This window comes from Ceratosolen solmsi, unplaced genomic scaffold (assembly GCF_000503995.2).
Source record: "Ceratosolen solmsi marchali unplaced genomic scaffold, CerSol_1.0 scaffold29, whole genome shotgun sequence".
NCBI classification, from domain to species: Eukaryota; Metazoa; Arthropoda; class Insecta; order Hymenoptera; family Agaonidae; genus Ceratosolen; species Ceratosolen solmsi.
Window position 1 is genome coordinate 8,799,740 of NW_011948417.1, and position 15,858 is coordinate 8,815,597.

The following is a 15,858-nucleotide window of genomic DNA, read 5'->3' on the forward strand; positions in this document are numbered from 1 at the left end:
ACACACCTCAAATGTACCCAATCCCAATTGCCATCCCCTTCCCGTTCGTTCGCCCCCCCCCTTCATCCACCCACCCGCCCACCACGCTACCAGAGTATCTCGCGCACGAAAAATTGCCTCGCGTGTGGTCTCGTCCGCCGTCCGCGATGTTCCCTCTCACGCGATCGACTCGAGTGTGTCGCGGGCTGCGGATTAAAATTTTTCAATTCCTTTTGGGCGTTCGTGCTCGGTTTTGCATGTACGAACATACACGAGGTCCATTATTTTTAATTTTCATCGAGAGGAAGAAGCGAAGAGAAATGCGTCTCGCATCTGTCGGTACACTTGGCAAATTTTAGTGTTACTCGCAGCTCACGAAAGGCAGTTAATTATAAAATTATCAGTTGTACGGTGGAATTTACGCAAATATGTGCAACGACGCAATGCCTATCGAGGAAATTTTCGTGTGTGTTTGTCAAAAATTATTAAATTCTTTAAGTGAATCGTCCAGCTAGCTATCCTTCTTTCCCTTTTTACGTTACTTGCCACGGACAAATCGATATCGATGTATTTACCGTATGCGTATTTTTGTGATAATATGTACAAAATTAAGGAGCGTTTAATGTTCTTTTCTTTCCTTTGAGTATCATTATTCTTCCAAACTAACTGACATACGTGAAATTCTTTGAAAAAACAAAACAAAACAAAAACAAAAAACAAAAAAAAAACAAAAAAAAAAAATTTCTCCCTCGTAATGGTTTCAGTTAGAGATACTTAAATTCCTTAAAATTCCTTAAAGCATTAATATTTTTACTAATAAGTCACTCTACATCTTTTTATTTCATATTGAAATACGTTACGTCGAGTTCATTTTATTAATTATGCTAGATTTGTCATAGAAACAATAAAACTTTCTTCTTTTTAATATTTTATAAAAAGATGCTGATTCATTGCGTTGCGGTACTTACGACAAATTACGGCAAATTTTTTATTCACACTATTATATTTACAAGGTTATTGATTTTCATATTATACATGTATTATTAATCCGTAAATGAATAAGTTTGCATATTTATTTTATGGTAAAGCGCAATTGTTTATAAAAAAAAATTCAATTATTTCATTATTGAGAAAAGCCTCTCGTCTGGCTATCTATTTATTAATTTATAATTTAATGTAATAATGTTGTAATTAACATTACTTTAATATCTGTAATCAATTGTATTGCTGCTGCTGATGCAAAAAAAAAAAAAAATTATATTCACAAAAATAATCAAGCATCGATTTTCGTCGACGATAAATCTATGTATTAAAATGTCCTGATAATTATGAAATCATGAAAAATATCTGTTTTCGCTTGTTATCGGTTGTTTTCGCCAACAAAATAACCGAAGAAATTCTTTCGTTTGTCATAAAATTTATCCGAAATTTCATGTGCACACTTAACTTCATTTGTAATGGAATAATGAGCGAGGAATATATTTTAACGTGGAATTCCCATGGCAGATGCTCCGGATACTTTTAGATGTATTATCGTTAAGTAATTAGACGTAGACCGTTTGAGAAATTGAGGATCCCGTCCATGGAAGTATACAATGAATAAATATGCATACTCATCATCCTACATTCGATTATCTCGAATACCATTCAAATAATGACGGACAGCGCGTCCTGACAATTTTTGAGTATGGTGGGGCCTCCTATTCATCAAGGCGTTTCCTTCCAGTCGGCAATTTTCCCTTTATTGGCAACTATTACGGGAAACGGCATAATATAACGAGATTACAAGGCATTAGTGGTCGGCGGTCCGCCTTGAAAACTCGTAGCCACAACGATTGCGCAATACTTTACTCGACAAATTGTTTTAAAATGAGTCGTCAGTTGTTAAATCGAAGGTATAGACGGAAGAAATTATAAAATACTGTATTAAACTTATTTAACATCTTTCACGACTCTCAAATCGTTAATTCTTTTAATTTACATGTCATTATATAGGAATTTTCATTCGGTTTAGCGAAAACATGCAAGTCGTGTGCACCGTATCGTTAGAAGAACGCTCGGTACAAATACATAATTATAAATGAAAACATTAGATTATAATAAAGAGGCAATTGGTAAAGCGACATTGAAAATAGTTACGAGATATCTGTCACTTTAATAACATTAAATTAATTAAAAGAAAGAGAGAGAGAGAGAGAGAGAGAGAGAGAGAGAGAAAAGCCAATGGAGAAAAGAAGAACGAAAAACGCAAAACATTTATGCATATAAAATATCAACTTCAATGACTTGCATTAATAAGGCAATGGAAATCAATTAATCAGTATGTGGTAGTGATTTTCGAATGAAAGAATGAAAGAAAAGAAAAAAGATGAAATTTACACTTGAAAATAAAGATTAGGTAGTCGTTCCGCTAATTAAATTGCATGAATGTGGAAGTACGTATTAGTGGAAAGATGATAAGAATAAGCATCAATATTATCATCGTCAGTGCAACTTTCTCCAATCCACATTCGAGTGCGGTTAACCTAGAATTAATTGCAAATTGGATTGCGGCCACCCATACGTACCTGGATCGATATCTTGCAGACTCTTGGTTACGACGGTGAGGCCGTAGATCCCAAGGAGTATGCTAATGATGACGAGAGGCTGGAGAAAGACGCCGTAGGTGGTGGCGAAAATTGGCGCCTCCGCGGACATGAAGAGAAAAATGCAGTAAACGAGTCCCTGTGGGCGAGATATTGCTTCGTTAGTTTAGGATTTCACGACTAATCGGCTTAAGGCTATCCCGAAAAATTTGCTAGTTTTAGAATAACCGGTGAGCGGGGATAGCGCGCTACCTACGATTTTATTCTGCCGAATCACTCAACGAACAATGACAAATTGTGCACTGTAACTCTTTAAACAAAAAGTGCGATTGTTTACTTTCATCTTACCGCGGTTAACAGTGAGTGAGTCGGAGAGAGAGAGAGAGAGAGAGAGAGAGAGAGAGAGAGGAACGCTATCTTTACATAGTGAAAGTTGAATTTTTTTTTTTTATAAGCTCTCTCTCTCTCTATCTCTCGCTCTCTCGCTCTCTCGCTCTCCTCCTCTCCCTCTTTTCCCTTTTGACGAAAGAACAAGTAATGTTACGGATCATTTAGCGTTGGAGGTTATTGCATCAGCTTTAACTCTCCAAAATTAATAGATAAAACTTTCTCAAAAATTTTGTTTACACAGAGCAGTTTCTTCTCCTTTGTTAGCACATAAGCGCAACCGTTAATTTTCGAATTTTTTTTTGCTTTACACGGGCTCTTAAATTTATGTCTGCGCTTCGTGCAATTAAGCAACAAATTTTTAATGCAATATCGCTTTAATGAAACGAAAAACTAAGTAATATGAGTCTTTTATTTTATCATATAATAGTATTCGGTTCTTAATAATTAATTTTATTTCATTAGAATTTTATTTAACAATGTTTAAAGGAAATATTACTTTTTACATTGACAAAAAAATACCAAAACATTAGTTTTTTTTTTGTTTTTTTTTTTTTTTGTTTTTTTTTGTATCTATATATGTAGCCATAAATACATACTTACAAAAGATATATCGATTCAAAAATATTTTTTCTAATATTGCATTTTTCCCCCTAATTTCTTGTTACATATTTCACTGGCGATATAACACATTAGTAAGCATTATAATCAATGACATCAAGTTCTGGAGACTTTTGTTGATATAGTTATGCTTTTATTTGATAAAATTATTTTTATGATAATTTCGCATTTATTTCGCTGTCAAAAAGATAAGTAAATTGAATAAATTATAAGAATACGCTATATTACGCTTATTATGTTTGTGCAATTTTTTTAAAATAAATAGATAGATAAACCATAATTTATTCGTACAACTTAAACAAGCGTATTTAATTTGAAGAAAAAAAAAAATCTATATATGTAGCCATAAATATGCTTTAATTGTGATAAATGAAACAATCAAGATTCATGATCAAATTCCACACCTTCGTTACTTTGGGCGTCATTGTTCGTTTTTGTTATGAATGATTTATTGCATCACGAACGGACATTTGTCTCGTTTTTCAAAATAAAAATAAAAATGTTCCAAATCCACGGTGTTATTCGGCAAAATCGATTTATCACCTATGGCTTATCGGATTATTATATTAAAAAACGAACAACATTTAGCTAACTATAATTTACTGTCATCAAATTGCCTCTTCTGCGAAGGGCAAAAAGTAGAAGAGTGGAGGAAAGGAGAGAGATGGGAAAATTGTCGAATAACACTCTCGTTTCCTTCAAGATTTAGCTGACTCAGTACGCAGAAACAAGTGACCAAAATGTAGCGGACAACATCGCGCCAATGAACAGGGCAGAGAAAAAAATGACACCGACCCTTTCTTCTTTTACAAGAAGACTGAAAAATTTCGTCGCTCTTTCCATTCTCACATCCTCTTCCCTGAGCACTGTTCCATTCTAGCTTAGGGACTTTCCAAAAAAAAAAAAATATATATATATATATATATATATATATTACAGCCAGGAATGACGACGACTCTCTACGTAAATTCTTCGACATACATCGACGATGCTCTCTAGTCAAGTGGTAATTTTTTAAAACCAAAAATCTTTGAAAGTTAGCGAACGTTAAGTGCCGAGACACAAAAATATTCAAAATAGTGTGATTGCCTGTAATAACATTTTTGTTTGTTTGATCTTTTCGGTATTATATTTTTTGTATTATTCTTATTCTTATTATTTTATTATTATTATACTTATTCTTCTCGAATACTAGACTTGATGTACAATGAAAGTCTAATTACAGCAATATGCACACAAATTTAGAAAAATACTTTTCATTATTATATGGATATTTCAACTTTTTATTGATAGTATCTTTTAATATTTTATAGTGGAAGTACTAAGAAATAATTAGCGGGAGTGCAATAAATGTATTTATTACTTTACTTTATCTAGAAATGCATGCAAGAACAGGCAAAAAATTAAACCACCAATAATATTAAATGTATTGAGTTTCGTTTATTCCTAACATTTATTTCATAAAGTTCGATTCATTATATTACATGGACAAAGTATCAACAATATTTGTTACAATTATCGGTATAACTACCCGCTATTCAATTTTCTTCTAAATTAAAATTTGTAATTGAGTACCTAAGCATTAATTATAAAGTAAGTTTGATAAAAATAGCTGCGTAGATGAAGTAAAAGTCGTAGCGATTAATATTTTTCTCATATCTTTACACAATTACGTTTAATATACATTTCTAAATTATAATTTCTTTTTTATGAAAATTAGAGAGATCGTGAATTTAATAAAAATATATCATAGTATATTTTAATAACCAATAAGAAATCAAGTTTATAAGATTGGAATTGTGTGGAGAAACATTTTACAATATTGATTTATGATAAATTGTAAGAGATGCATTATAATTTTTATTCGATACATAATATACATTTCCTCAAAATTTTAGAAAATATATAATACGATATTATGAATTGGTTATGTTTTGTTTTGCGTATGTTAATCCATAATTAATAAATTAATCAATAAAAAGAAAAAAGAAAAGAAAAAAAAAGAAATATTGCAGAGTATTATATTATCAAACCTAATATTAATCTATTTAAACAGTCAAAAATTGTTAATTTACGAAATATTTGCTTTTCAAATATCACATTTATCTTAATCTCTTGGAATTCATCGACAATCCAAACCATCGCAAACATTCGTGAAAATATTCAATTCTCGTAGTCCATGAGCCATTGATTTTATATGGTAATGTAATTTTAAGTATTATAAATAATTTAGTTAATTTAATCATTACATATATAATTGTAAAAGATCTATAATTATCAGAGTTTTATTGTATTCAAGTATTGAGCGTAATTTTCGTGATTTAAAAGGGCAACGCAAGTAAGATTAGTTCACAGGTTCAAATTTATTTTTTGAGTTATAATTTTGCAAGATGAAATTATAATGGCTAAATATCAAATGATTGGTATTCTTAAATTTTTTAAATCTTTGACGTCCAATCAGTTATATTGAAATTTTGTATTTAAATAATTAAGAAAAATCATAATCATATTAAGTATGAATTACATTTTTTTTGATTAATTGAAAAATGCATGTAATTAATTATGTTAAAAAGTCTAAATTAAGTGAAAAAAAAAAAAAAAATAAGAAAAATAAAAAACAAAAACAAAAAAAAATATATTATTTACAATGATTTTTTGATAATCAAGTGAGTAAGTGAACGTTTAAAAATATAAAATTACTTAAAGGTATTATTATTACTATTACGGAATTATCATAATAAAAGTTGGTAATATGAAAAAGAATTGTTTCTTTGGCCGCAATGAAACGTCTATGTAAATTCAATTTTAATTGAATTATGCAACAGTCTAACACATTAAAAAACGAAATTAAGCCTTTTCCTTGCTTGCTGCGGGGCGGGGAAGAAAAAAAGAAGAAGTATAAGTTACAATAATGAAAAGAATCTTCGAGGTTGACTTCTCGGACAATAGAGAAATATATTCATCCGTCCAACTACTCCTCTTGTCTATTTTATCTAGTTGCCCTTCTCGTGCAACAGTCGAAAAAATTATTTCTTTATTACGAAACGAGTGAAAATCAATGGCTCTGCTCGAACTTCTCCGGTTTCGACTGGGCGCTACGCACGCGGAGACACGCGCGACAACGGCGCACGAGAGGGAGAGGCAACAGAGGCTCGGTAGGAGTTAAATCAAAGCGAAACCCACCTGGACAATGGGAAACTGGAGTACGGCGAGGCGCAGCCAGAACAAATTGGCCTCGGACATCTCGAGGCTCGGCAGCGGGAGGCAGGGCCAGCAGCAGCAGGGACCGACTCTGAGCATCAATCCGGGCACTATCGAGGCCTTGCGTCGTCCCACCTCGACAAGCAACTTGAATAGCCGATAGAACGAGAGGGTGAGTGAAACCTGGATTAGAGCCTCGGCCAGCAGCTGCGACCTGAGTGGCACACATTCAACCCTTTAGTCTTGTTAAGATCCCCTTTAAACTCTCTCGCCTCACACTGTTGCGTAACAAGTATCGCATTTTCCAATTCCGTTGAAACGGATTTTCGGATCTATGGTGGTAAGTATGATGCTTTCCAGAAATCACGAAAATCAGCAAAATGGCTATTTCGAAAATATTCGAATCCGTCGACTGGCGCTCAATAAACACGAAAAACGACAGGAGTCCGATGCCTATTCTTGTATTTATTATTATTATTATCATTATTATTATTATTATTATTATTATTATTATTATTATTATTATTATTATATTACTTTGGTTACCTTACGAATTCTGGAAATAGGAGAAAAAAAAGTCCAATAATATACAAACACATTCAAACTATAAGCTTTTAGGCTTTCCTTATTCCATTTATGAACGTTTATTAATATATTTTCTTAACTCTATCAATGATATTTGTAATTTTATAAATAACAAATTTAAATTTTTTATCTCTTTAAATTTTGTTCTTATATCGTCTATCTTTGGTGCAAATTATTTTTTAATGAAATCTATAGTCTATATATGGTTTTAATAAAAAGAGTAAACGAAGAGACGAATAGTAGTATGGAGTATAATTTTTATAAATATCTTGATTTGAAATTGCAGCACTTTAAGCTATGATCTTCTGTATTCGAAAATATCGAATACATCACGGAAGGATATTTGACATATTTTATATTTACGTCTAAAAGCATGGCTTTGAAAAACTTTGAATTACTTTATACTTTAATAGCTCCTCGTTATAATTTTATTCTACACGAAGATTAATTGATAAGAAACAATGACAAATTGTAAAGAAATTTCTAATTAATTAAAACATTGATATGAATCAACTGAATATATTCGTACCAATGGCATCTCTTGTATAAGTCAAAACTCTGGGAATGAAATACAGTTTAAGCAACTACTTTCAATGAAAATTTGTATATACAAAAAACTTCTCGACTTTAAATGAGGATAACCATTGTTTTCAATTGAAATAGAAATGAGACAGCGTGCATATTTGTTAAGATATACATAGAGAGAGAGAGAGAGAGAGAGAGAGAGAGAGAGAGAGAGAGAGAGAGAGAGAGAGAGGGGGGGGGGGAGGGAGTTTGAGAGAGAGAGAGAGAGAGAGAGAGAGAGAGAGAGAGAGAGAGAGAGAGAGAGATAGGGGGGGGGAGAAGATTTTAATGAATTTTAATGAATTTTACACCTTCATTTAAAGGGCAAAGGGAAGGTTTTTCAAAAATACAGCAGTACTTAACGTTTTCATGCTTTAGTATTCTATGCAACGAAAACATTAGGGTTTGCACGATTGTATTGATATAACTGTATATTGTATAACAAATAATTGGTGATCCAATGTAAGATTGAAATAAGAGAAACCGAACATTCGTGTGCGTGAATTTTAAAAGTGTCTCTAGTTTATATTGGATTTTTGTAAAACGATCCTGACCTAATGGACCAAATTTACATAACTCAATTTAACAAAATCCTCAGTGATTCATTAAAACGCTTCCATTTCACGTACTGGCTACGAGCAAAAATTTTCAAGCTGATGTAATGCATAAAATTAGGAAATCTCAATTGTACATAATTAAAATGAATATATTATAAAATGAACAAAATAAAAAAATTGGTTAAAAAATTATACATTTCATTTTTCTATATCGTTATCATGTCATTGAATACAATACTTATTGCACGAAAAAAAAATTTTGTCATACATATCGTGATTCATTTATAAATTAATAGTAAATTATGGTACATGAAAATTCAATATTTGTATAATTAGAAATATATTAAAATATCCAAACTTCAAGAGTAAATAATTGCCTTTTATTAAAATTTATCGTTTTCAATCTATCATTTTTATAATCATAAAAACAAAAACAAACAAAAAAAGGATAATTGCTCTTGTATATAATTGTTTAATGTTCCAGAAGTTTTATAAATTTGCGTTTCATAATGTTCAATTCAAGTGTAATTGTAGTACATTTTATGGTGATAATTGATTGTACGTGTGGCTCTTTCACTCGTCGAAATAAAACTTCGTAATTTAATTAATCGATCAATTTGGTAGATTAAATATTTATTATTACGTATTAAAATTACTCTTACAGAACGATTTATTTATAGAATTATTTCTATCCTGTACTTCCTCATTCACGCGCTTCATTTCACTTGTACATATCTTTTTTAGTTTTCTTACTACTTATTTATTCTACCATGACTTCATATATTTTTTTTTAGAATACAAATTCCTTGAATCTTTTTCTTATTATACCTGTTTTATTTATGTAAACGCCTACTGTTTTTTTTTTTTTTTTTTTTTTTTTTTTTTTTTGTTTTCATGGGACATTCTCATACCCGAATCCATGAAACTACAACTATTTGAACTCTTCTTGTAGTTTATCTTATCTTTTTGCTTCACGATCGCATTAATATTAAGGCCCGTTATCGGTAATTAACGACTTCAAGATCTTTACAACTTTTTTTCTGGGGGTGGGGTATTTAACATTTAAGTCACTTCGTGTATTTACTTTATTTATTTTCCAATTGAAAATTGATAATGATTATCTAATAATTATTTATCTAATGATTATATATGGGGATAAGTATCAAAATATAAGCATCAACTTTGATTTTTCTTTTAAATAAAAATAAGACTCTTCATTGGGCTTGAGTGTATAGTTTATTTGATATTGTCACTCATCCCATAAAAGATGTAAATGGATGTTTAAGGGATGATTTAAGATTTGTTATGTTGGCTTGTAATTCGAACATTTTATGATATATATGGAGCATAAAAATATCATAATAAACGCTGATAATCGAAATCTGTAATCGAAATTTGTAACGATTAGGATTTTTCTACTGCAAACTTGATAATATAAGTTAAAACTACTTGAGAATTCCTTTGATAATGTTATTTTTTTATTATTGTAAAGTTATACAAGACCCATAGCTATTACTCGAAATATCAAAAATATATAAAGGATAAAAAATTTTTATTAAAATTAAATTAAAATCATGATAAGGTTTGTGGAGGACCGTGAAGGTAAATGGAAACAACATACTTGTAAATTCACCTGTCCATACATTTCTAAATCTAAACAACCGTAATACATAATCTCTCGTTTGCATAAATTTCTAATTATAGATATAATTGAACGATTCCTTTAAAACTACTTTCAACGATTACTATTTATAAGCGGATTTTGAATTTAAAGATTATCCGTAAGATAACGTAGCTCTCTTATATAATAAAAGCGCTTACGATCGTATGTTTGCGGTGAATTTTTAAAATTTTTTCTTAGTATTGAGTAAATCGATCGCTTGACTAGTCATATCGGCATAATAGTTATTTTTACGCTACAAGTCAGGAAAATTGTAAAAATGTAATGTCTCTAAGACGGAGATCAACAGTTGGTGTTGGCATCTACTCAGATCTTATCCTATGAGACTGATATCCGAAGAGTTACAGTTGTGAGGGGGGGGGGGGGGTTCAGCTTATTTCCTTCAATCGATAACATAAGGAAGCGTGGGCTTTTGTAAAAGTGTTTGCGCCAAGGCGAATGAGAAGAAAGAGAGACGAGTATGGAGAGCGTGAAAATTTATTCCCGAGCTTTCCAATTTTATCTTTCGGTGCATTTGCTCGAACGCTGCCGCTAATTCGCGTAATTACCTTGGAAGTGCGAGGGCCATGAGGCTGCAGAAGCTCGCGATTGGATAAACGGATAAGACGGTGCTGGCATTGATTTTGAATGACGTCGTCTCCTTCTGATGATAAATTTTTTGACAGGCATCGACGGCTAGATAAACGGTGGCTGCACAAATGATTGAAGCGATTGTGACGAGACCCACGCCGAAATTTCCCAGACCTGAACAATCGAAACAATACATTATGAGCGAATATTATTCACGTAGAGGACATTTTACATTATTACACCCGCGTCAATAGATCTTTCATCTATTACCACCTTATTAACAAGCATTAATATTGTTAAGTATGACCGATCGTAAAGAGAAGATTAAAAACGGAAGAGGTGAATTTGACGTTGCTGTTTCTAACTTCATTGCGAATTCGTTCATTTAAATGCTCTTCTAATGAAAATTAAGTGGCATTGAAATTGTTTTTAATGATATACAGAGATAACATCATAGACATTTGCCAGAAAGAATTTACATTATTAATGTATGTGTGTTTAATGGCCCGCGCACCAAACAAAAATATACATTTTAATAAGTTTCAATTACGATAATCTTATCTTCAATCATTTTACGTGCTTAAAGCTTGAAAATCTTAAAAAAAGCAACAAATTCTTAATTAATCTCACTTTATCTTAATTAAATTTTCGTTTTTTTTTTACCAATTTTAGAAGCCTTGATCTTCGATTTCATGAGCTCTCTAAATTCATATGATTGTATTTTATATCAAAAAGACTTGTATAATTGTTTTAGAAATTAACTGAAATCTTATTTATAGTAACTTAAGACTTAATTATTTACTAATTATTTAATAATAACGCTATACTTATTTTTCAATGAATTTTTTTTTTTTTTTTTTTTTTTTTTTAATGGCAAAAACTATATTTTGTACGTGTGAATTATATGTTTTATATACTAACTGTAAAATATCCATGTACTTTCTTGAAAAATTGCTTATTGAATTCATTGTACTTTTTTAAAAAGTACATTGTGAAAAAAAAAATTCACAAAAAGTAAATGTTTTAAAATATAAAATTCAACATATAAATAAATATGTGAATCAAATTATTATATTTATGATCATTATTTAACATTTCTATTATTTTTTGCATTTCAATTAGAATAGATAACTGGAGTATTATTATCTATATTATAAATATCATACGTATACTTGTGTTCTCATATAATTATATAGAATATTTATACTAGATTATGTTGTTAACAAATAAAATTAATTTGTTTACAATAATTCTTTTAGTATAGACGTAGTAATTTTACACACTACGTTACAATTTAATAGCCCATCATTAAATTTTCATTTGTACATATTTACTCTTTGTGTTACTTTAATTACACCTCATCATCTCATTATATCTACTTTAAATATCATTTATAAATAAAAAATTGTATGAATAATAAAATTACAAAACTATGTTTCTATTTGAAAACTTAGATAAACATTTTGATAAAATATTAAAAGAATATTAGAAGTGGATATATCATTATAAATATTAGTAAAGAATCTGTTGTGAAAATAGAATTTGTCCAAGGACGTGTGTATTTAAAATATAAATTTGTAATACTGTTTAAAAAATACTGTGCCTCTGTTATTCAATTATTATTATTATTATTATTTTATTATTTATTGTTTATAGAACGATTATCAAAGAATGTTCGAGTTTCTGAAGAGCACTAGTGCTAGTAACGCGTATATGGTAGAATATGTTTTTTAAAGCATATTTGGCAAGTACCATGTATTGCTGTATGGGCTTATTAGTGAAGATTTGTAAGGAAAAAATGCATCGTACTCTCTCGCTCTAATAGACCGTTTCTCTAATGCTCTTACAGAAGAAAATATTTTCTTTAATATTTTCCAGGTACTCCAGCTCACAGGTAATAAAGCATCGGGCATTCTTTTATGATGAAGATGTGCCGTTCGAGAGTCGAGAGGAAAGCGATGTGTCGAGTTGCGCATGTGCCGTACTTTGTGCGTGCTCCTCGATCGGCCACTTCATCACCGGCGAAAAAAGTGAGAAAGAGGCGTACTTTCACTTGCGCATTGTCAAGGAAAGTACTAGCGACTTTGTAGCAAAGTGCATCGTACTTTGTTACTAACAAACGAAGGGAATAAAAAATCAGACAAAATTTTCGAGCTTCTTTCCACGTCCCCCTCGCTTTGCCCTGTCGCGTCTGTTATTAATGACATCATACACATGATTAGTGTTAGAACCGCCCTTATATTATATATCTCCTCCTCCTCCTCCCTCCCTCCCTCCCTCCCTCCCACCCCGTACGTCGTACATTACCTTATACATTGTATTATTTATCATATTTCTTATAGGCGTATAGGCATATAATCTGTGCATGTACGTACGTATCCCTTCGAGGTACACTCGAAATTTCGGAATTTATAGCGAATCTTTTTCACTGCGAAATTTCGAACCCACTAAATCTCGTCGTTTTCCTATAATATTCCATACAGAATGAATGTGCTCAAATCTTCAATAAATTATACGCGAAATTTGAACGTGCTTTTACGTACTTTTAGCGTTCGCCTATATATTAACTTTATTGCTTTATTGCCGTAATTTTTATTCCAACTCTGTTTGCTTATAATGATAGCACTACGTGTGAGAGCGTGTGTGAAGTTGCCTCGTATAAATTCAACATTTGCTCTTAACAAAATTAAATTACTTTTGTATTAATTATGTATCTTTCATTATAAATATTTCTGCCTATCGGATGTCGTCATTAGATCTATGGATGTTTAAATATTGTCACTTGAGCTTAATTGATTCGAATAATCGTTAATTGATGATTATAATTCCTTGTCGATTCGCACGTTCGTAAGATTATATTATTTTATTCATCTGCAAATTGCATATTTTATATATTTGAAATTTCACATTCATATGTTTGAAATTTTAATTTTTAGACTTTGTTGTCACCTTAAGTAACGAAGTCTTAATATCTACATCATGAAAAAACTATTCATTGCAAGTGTCCTAATTATATGCAAAGTTTCATATTTGCAAAGATAAAGAAAATACAATAAATGCACATCTTAAGTGATAAAGTGAACTTTTTCTCTCTCTTTTTTTTTTTTTTTTTTTTTTTTTTTTTCTTTACACTTTCAATATTTAATTTAACAATTCATTATGACTATTTTTACAATGACTGTTGTGCCTGTAGTAGTATTTGCATCGTAAATCATATTGTTTCTTCCTTTTTTATTCTATGCAAAACTACAGTTTTATAATCCTTCGTTTAATTTTTCGAACAAGTTATCAAACGAGTAAATGTTATTATTATCATTGGAATTTCTGTAGATAGAAGAGACTTCTTATATTATAAATTGAAAAGAACCTTGATATTGTGGCTTTAATATTGGCATAACGAAATATTATTTTGTATTGCCATTTGAGAAAAGAGCGCACACTTGGCGCGCAGCATTGGACGATTTCTAGATAATGTAGGAACGCTATCCATAAACAGTACAATAAATTTTAAAAGAAAAATAAAGATGTAACGAACTGCTGTACTAATGACGCCATTGTTCTATTTTTTGCTTCGGAGTAAAAAATTCGACCAATTCCTTGCAAATAACATTAATTTTAAGATATCGTAAAATAACGACATTATGATTAGCAGTGCATGTAAGAAAAGAAATCCAAAAAAATCGAAATGTGCCAGTCGACGAAGCTGCAACGAGTCTTCGTTGTGTAAGTGATTGAAATATATAATTAAGGGATAACTAAACGCACGTAAGAGCGATTGATTGCCTTTCTGTCTCTATCTCTTGGCATCTGAGCGAAAAAGCAACACGCGGATTCGAAGACTCGGAGCAACGTCCATCGGCCTAATAACATTTTTTATGAAATAAAAGCGCCCGAGAGCGGAGACGAGGCATGAGCGCATGCGCGGCGTCGCCTTAACGGTTTAAAAATTCGTTCGCGAGTGTTACACGCATTCTGATTCTGTCGCGCCAACATATTTCGAAGATCTCAAAACTTCCGCGTTAACTGCATTTTCTCCCTGCGAGACTGCGAGACGGCACGCGCGCGTAAATGTGTGAGTTTCTTTATTTGTGAGAGTTGGTTGTCGGCAGTGCCATTACTCTCCGTGACTTCTCGTAGCCGGCGTACATCTGCACCTCGTAACCATTTCCTCGTTCGGCATTGACGCCCTGGGTTCTGGAGCTCGTCCCAGATCCCGCGAGCATCCGTGGAATGCCCGAATGTTGGCTGCTCCTTCTTCCTCTTTTCTGCGACACCCCGGATACTCGTGTCTCGTGTTCCACGAAGCTTTCGTGCCACATTTCGTCGGCCCGCGCGTCAATGTCTCCTGATGTTAGTGATACATCGTGTGCAGCGCTGATTTGCCGACGAAGTAGCTGTTGAGCAATTCCGTTCCCTTGCGCGTACGTGTCGTTTCTTTTTTGAATTATTTTATTTTATTTTTTTTAATTTTTTTTTTTCTTACGTGCCTTTCCGGGACTTTTGTTGTATTTGTATACTGGACGTTGAACAAAATCGTCGACGACTTCCCATTTCACGATTAAGCGTCCTCTTAATGCGCCAATCTCGCGCTTCTTTAGCTCTTAAAAATTTTTTTTTAAACATTAAATTATCGGGCACAGCGCATTCGCGTATTTCCTTTGTTTTTTGTATGCCCGCACTTAAGTTTTTATAATTCATACGAGTCGAATGTGCTTGCTTCGTTACAATCATGAGAAAATAATATTTCCAATCGTTAAACTTAAAAAAGCTAAATCTTAAAATTCTTCAACTTTATTATTGCTTGAGTATAATCTTACCCTCCTCGTTCTTTTATCTTACTGTCTCAGTCGCGTTATTACGAGTTTTTTTTTTTCATTCTTTTCCTTTTTTGTAGGGTTAGCATGGAGTATTGTTTTTTTTTCTTTTTCTTTTTTTTTTTAAACATCGAGAAGTACCCAAACAGGGCTTTATCCCGTCTAATCCCGACGAATTGACGAGCACTTCGTAACCCTAACAATTGCGACTGATCTTTTTTTCGGTAGGTTTTTGGGGAACCGACTGGAAAAAAGGGGTAAAAGAATCGTCGTTCAAATCTCTGGAGAGATTGGGTGATGGGGTATTTGAAAAT

General features: G+C 31.8%; 1 protein-coding gene across 1 annotated transcript in view; it reads right to left on the minus strand.

Moving 5' to 3' along the window:
• Window positions 1-2,393: 2,393 nt before the first annotated feature.
• The window catches only part of LOC105360030 (organic solute transporter alpha-like protein 3), a 17,173-nt gene continuing 3,708 nt past the window's right edge, over window positions 2,394-15,858 (minus strand). The window contains exons 2-5 of the mRNA XM_011496802.1: window positions 10,709-10,904; window positions 6,756-6,987; window positions 2,547-2,703; window positions 2,394-2,476 (exon numbers count right to left, since the gene is read on the minus strand). Of these exons, the coding sequence (XP_011495104.1) occupies window positions 2,394-2,476; window positions 2,547-2,703; window positions 6,756-6,987; window positions 10,709-10,904 (668 nt within the window). The remainder of the gene's footprint in view (window positions 2,477-2,546; window positions 2,704-6,755; window positions 6,988-10,708; window positions 10,905-15,858) is intronic.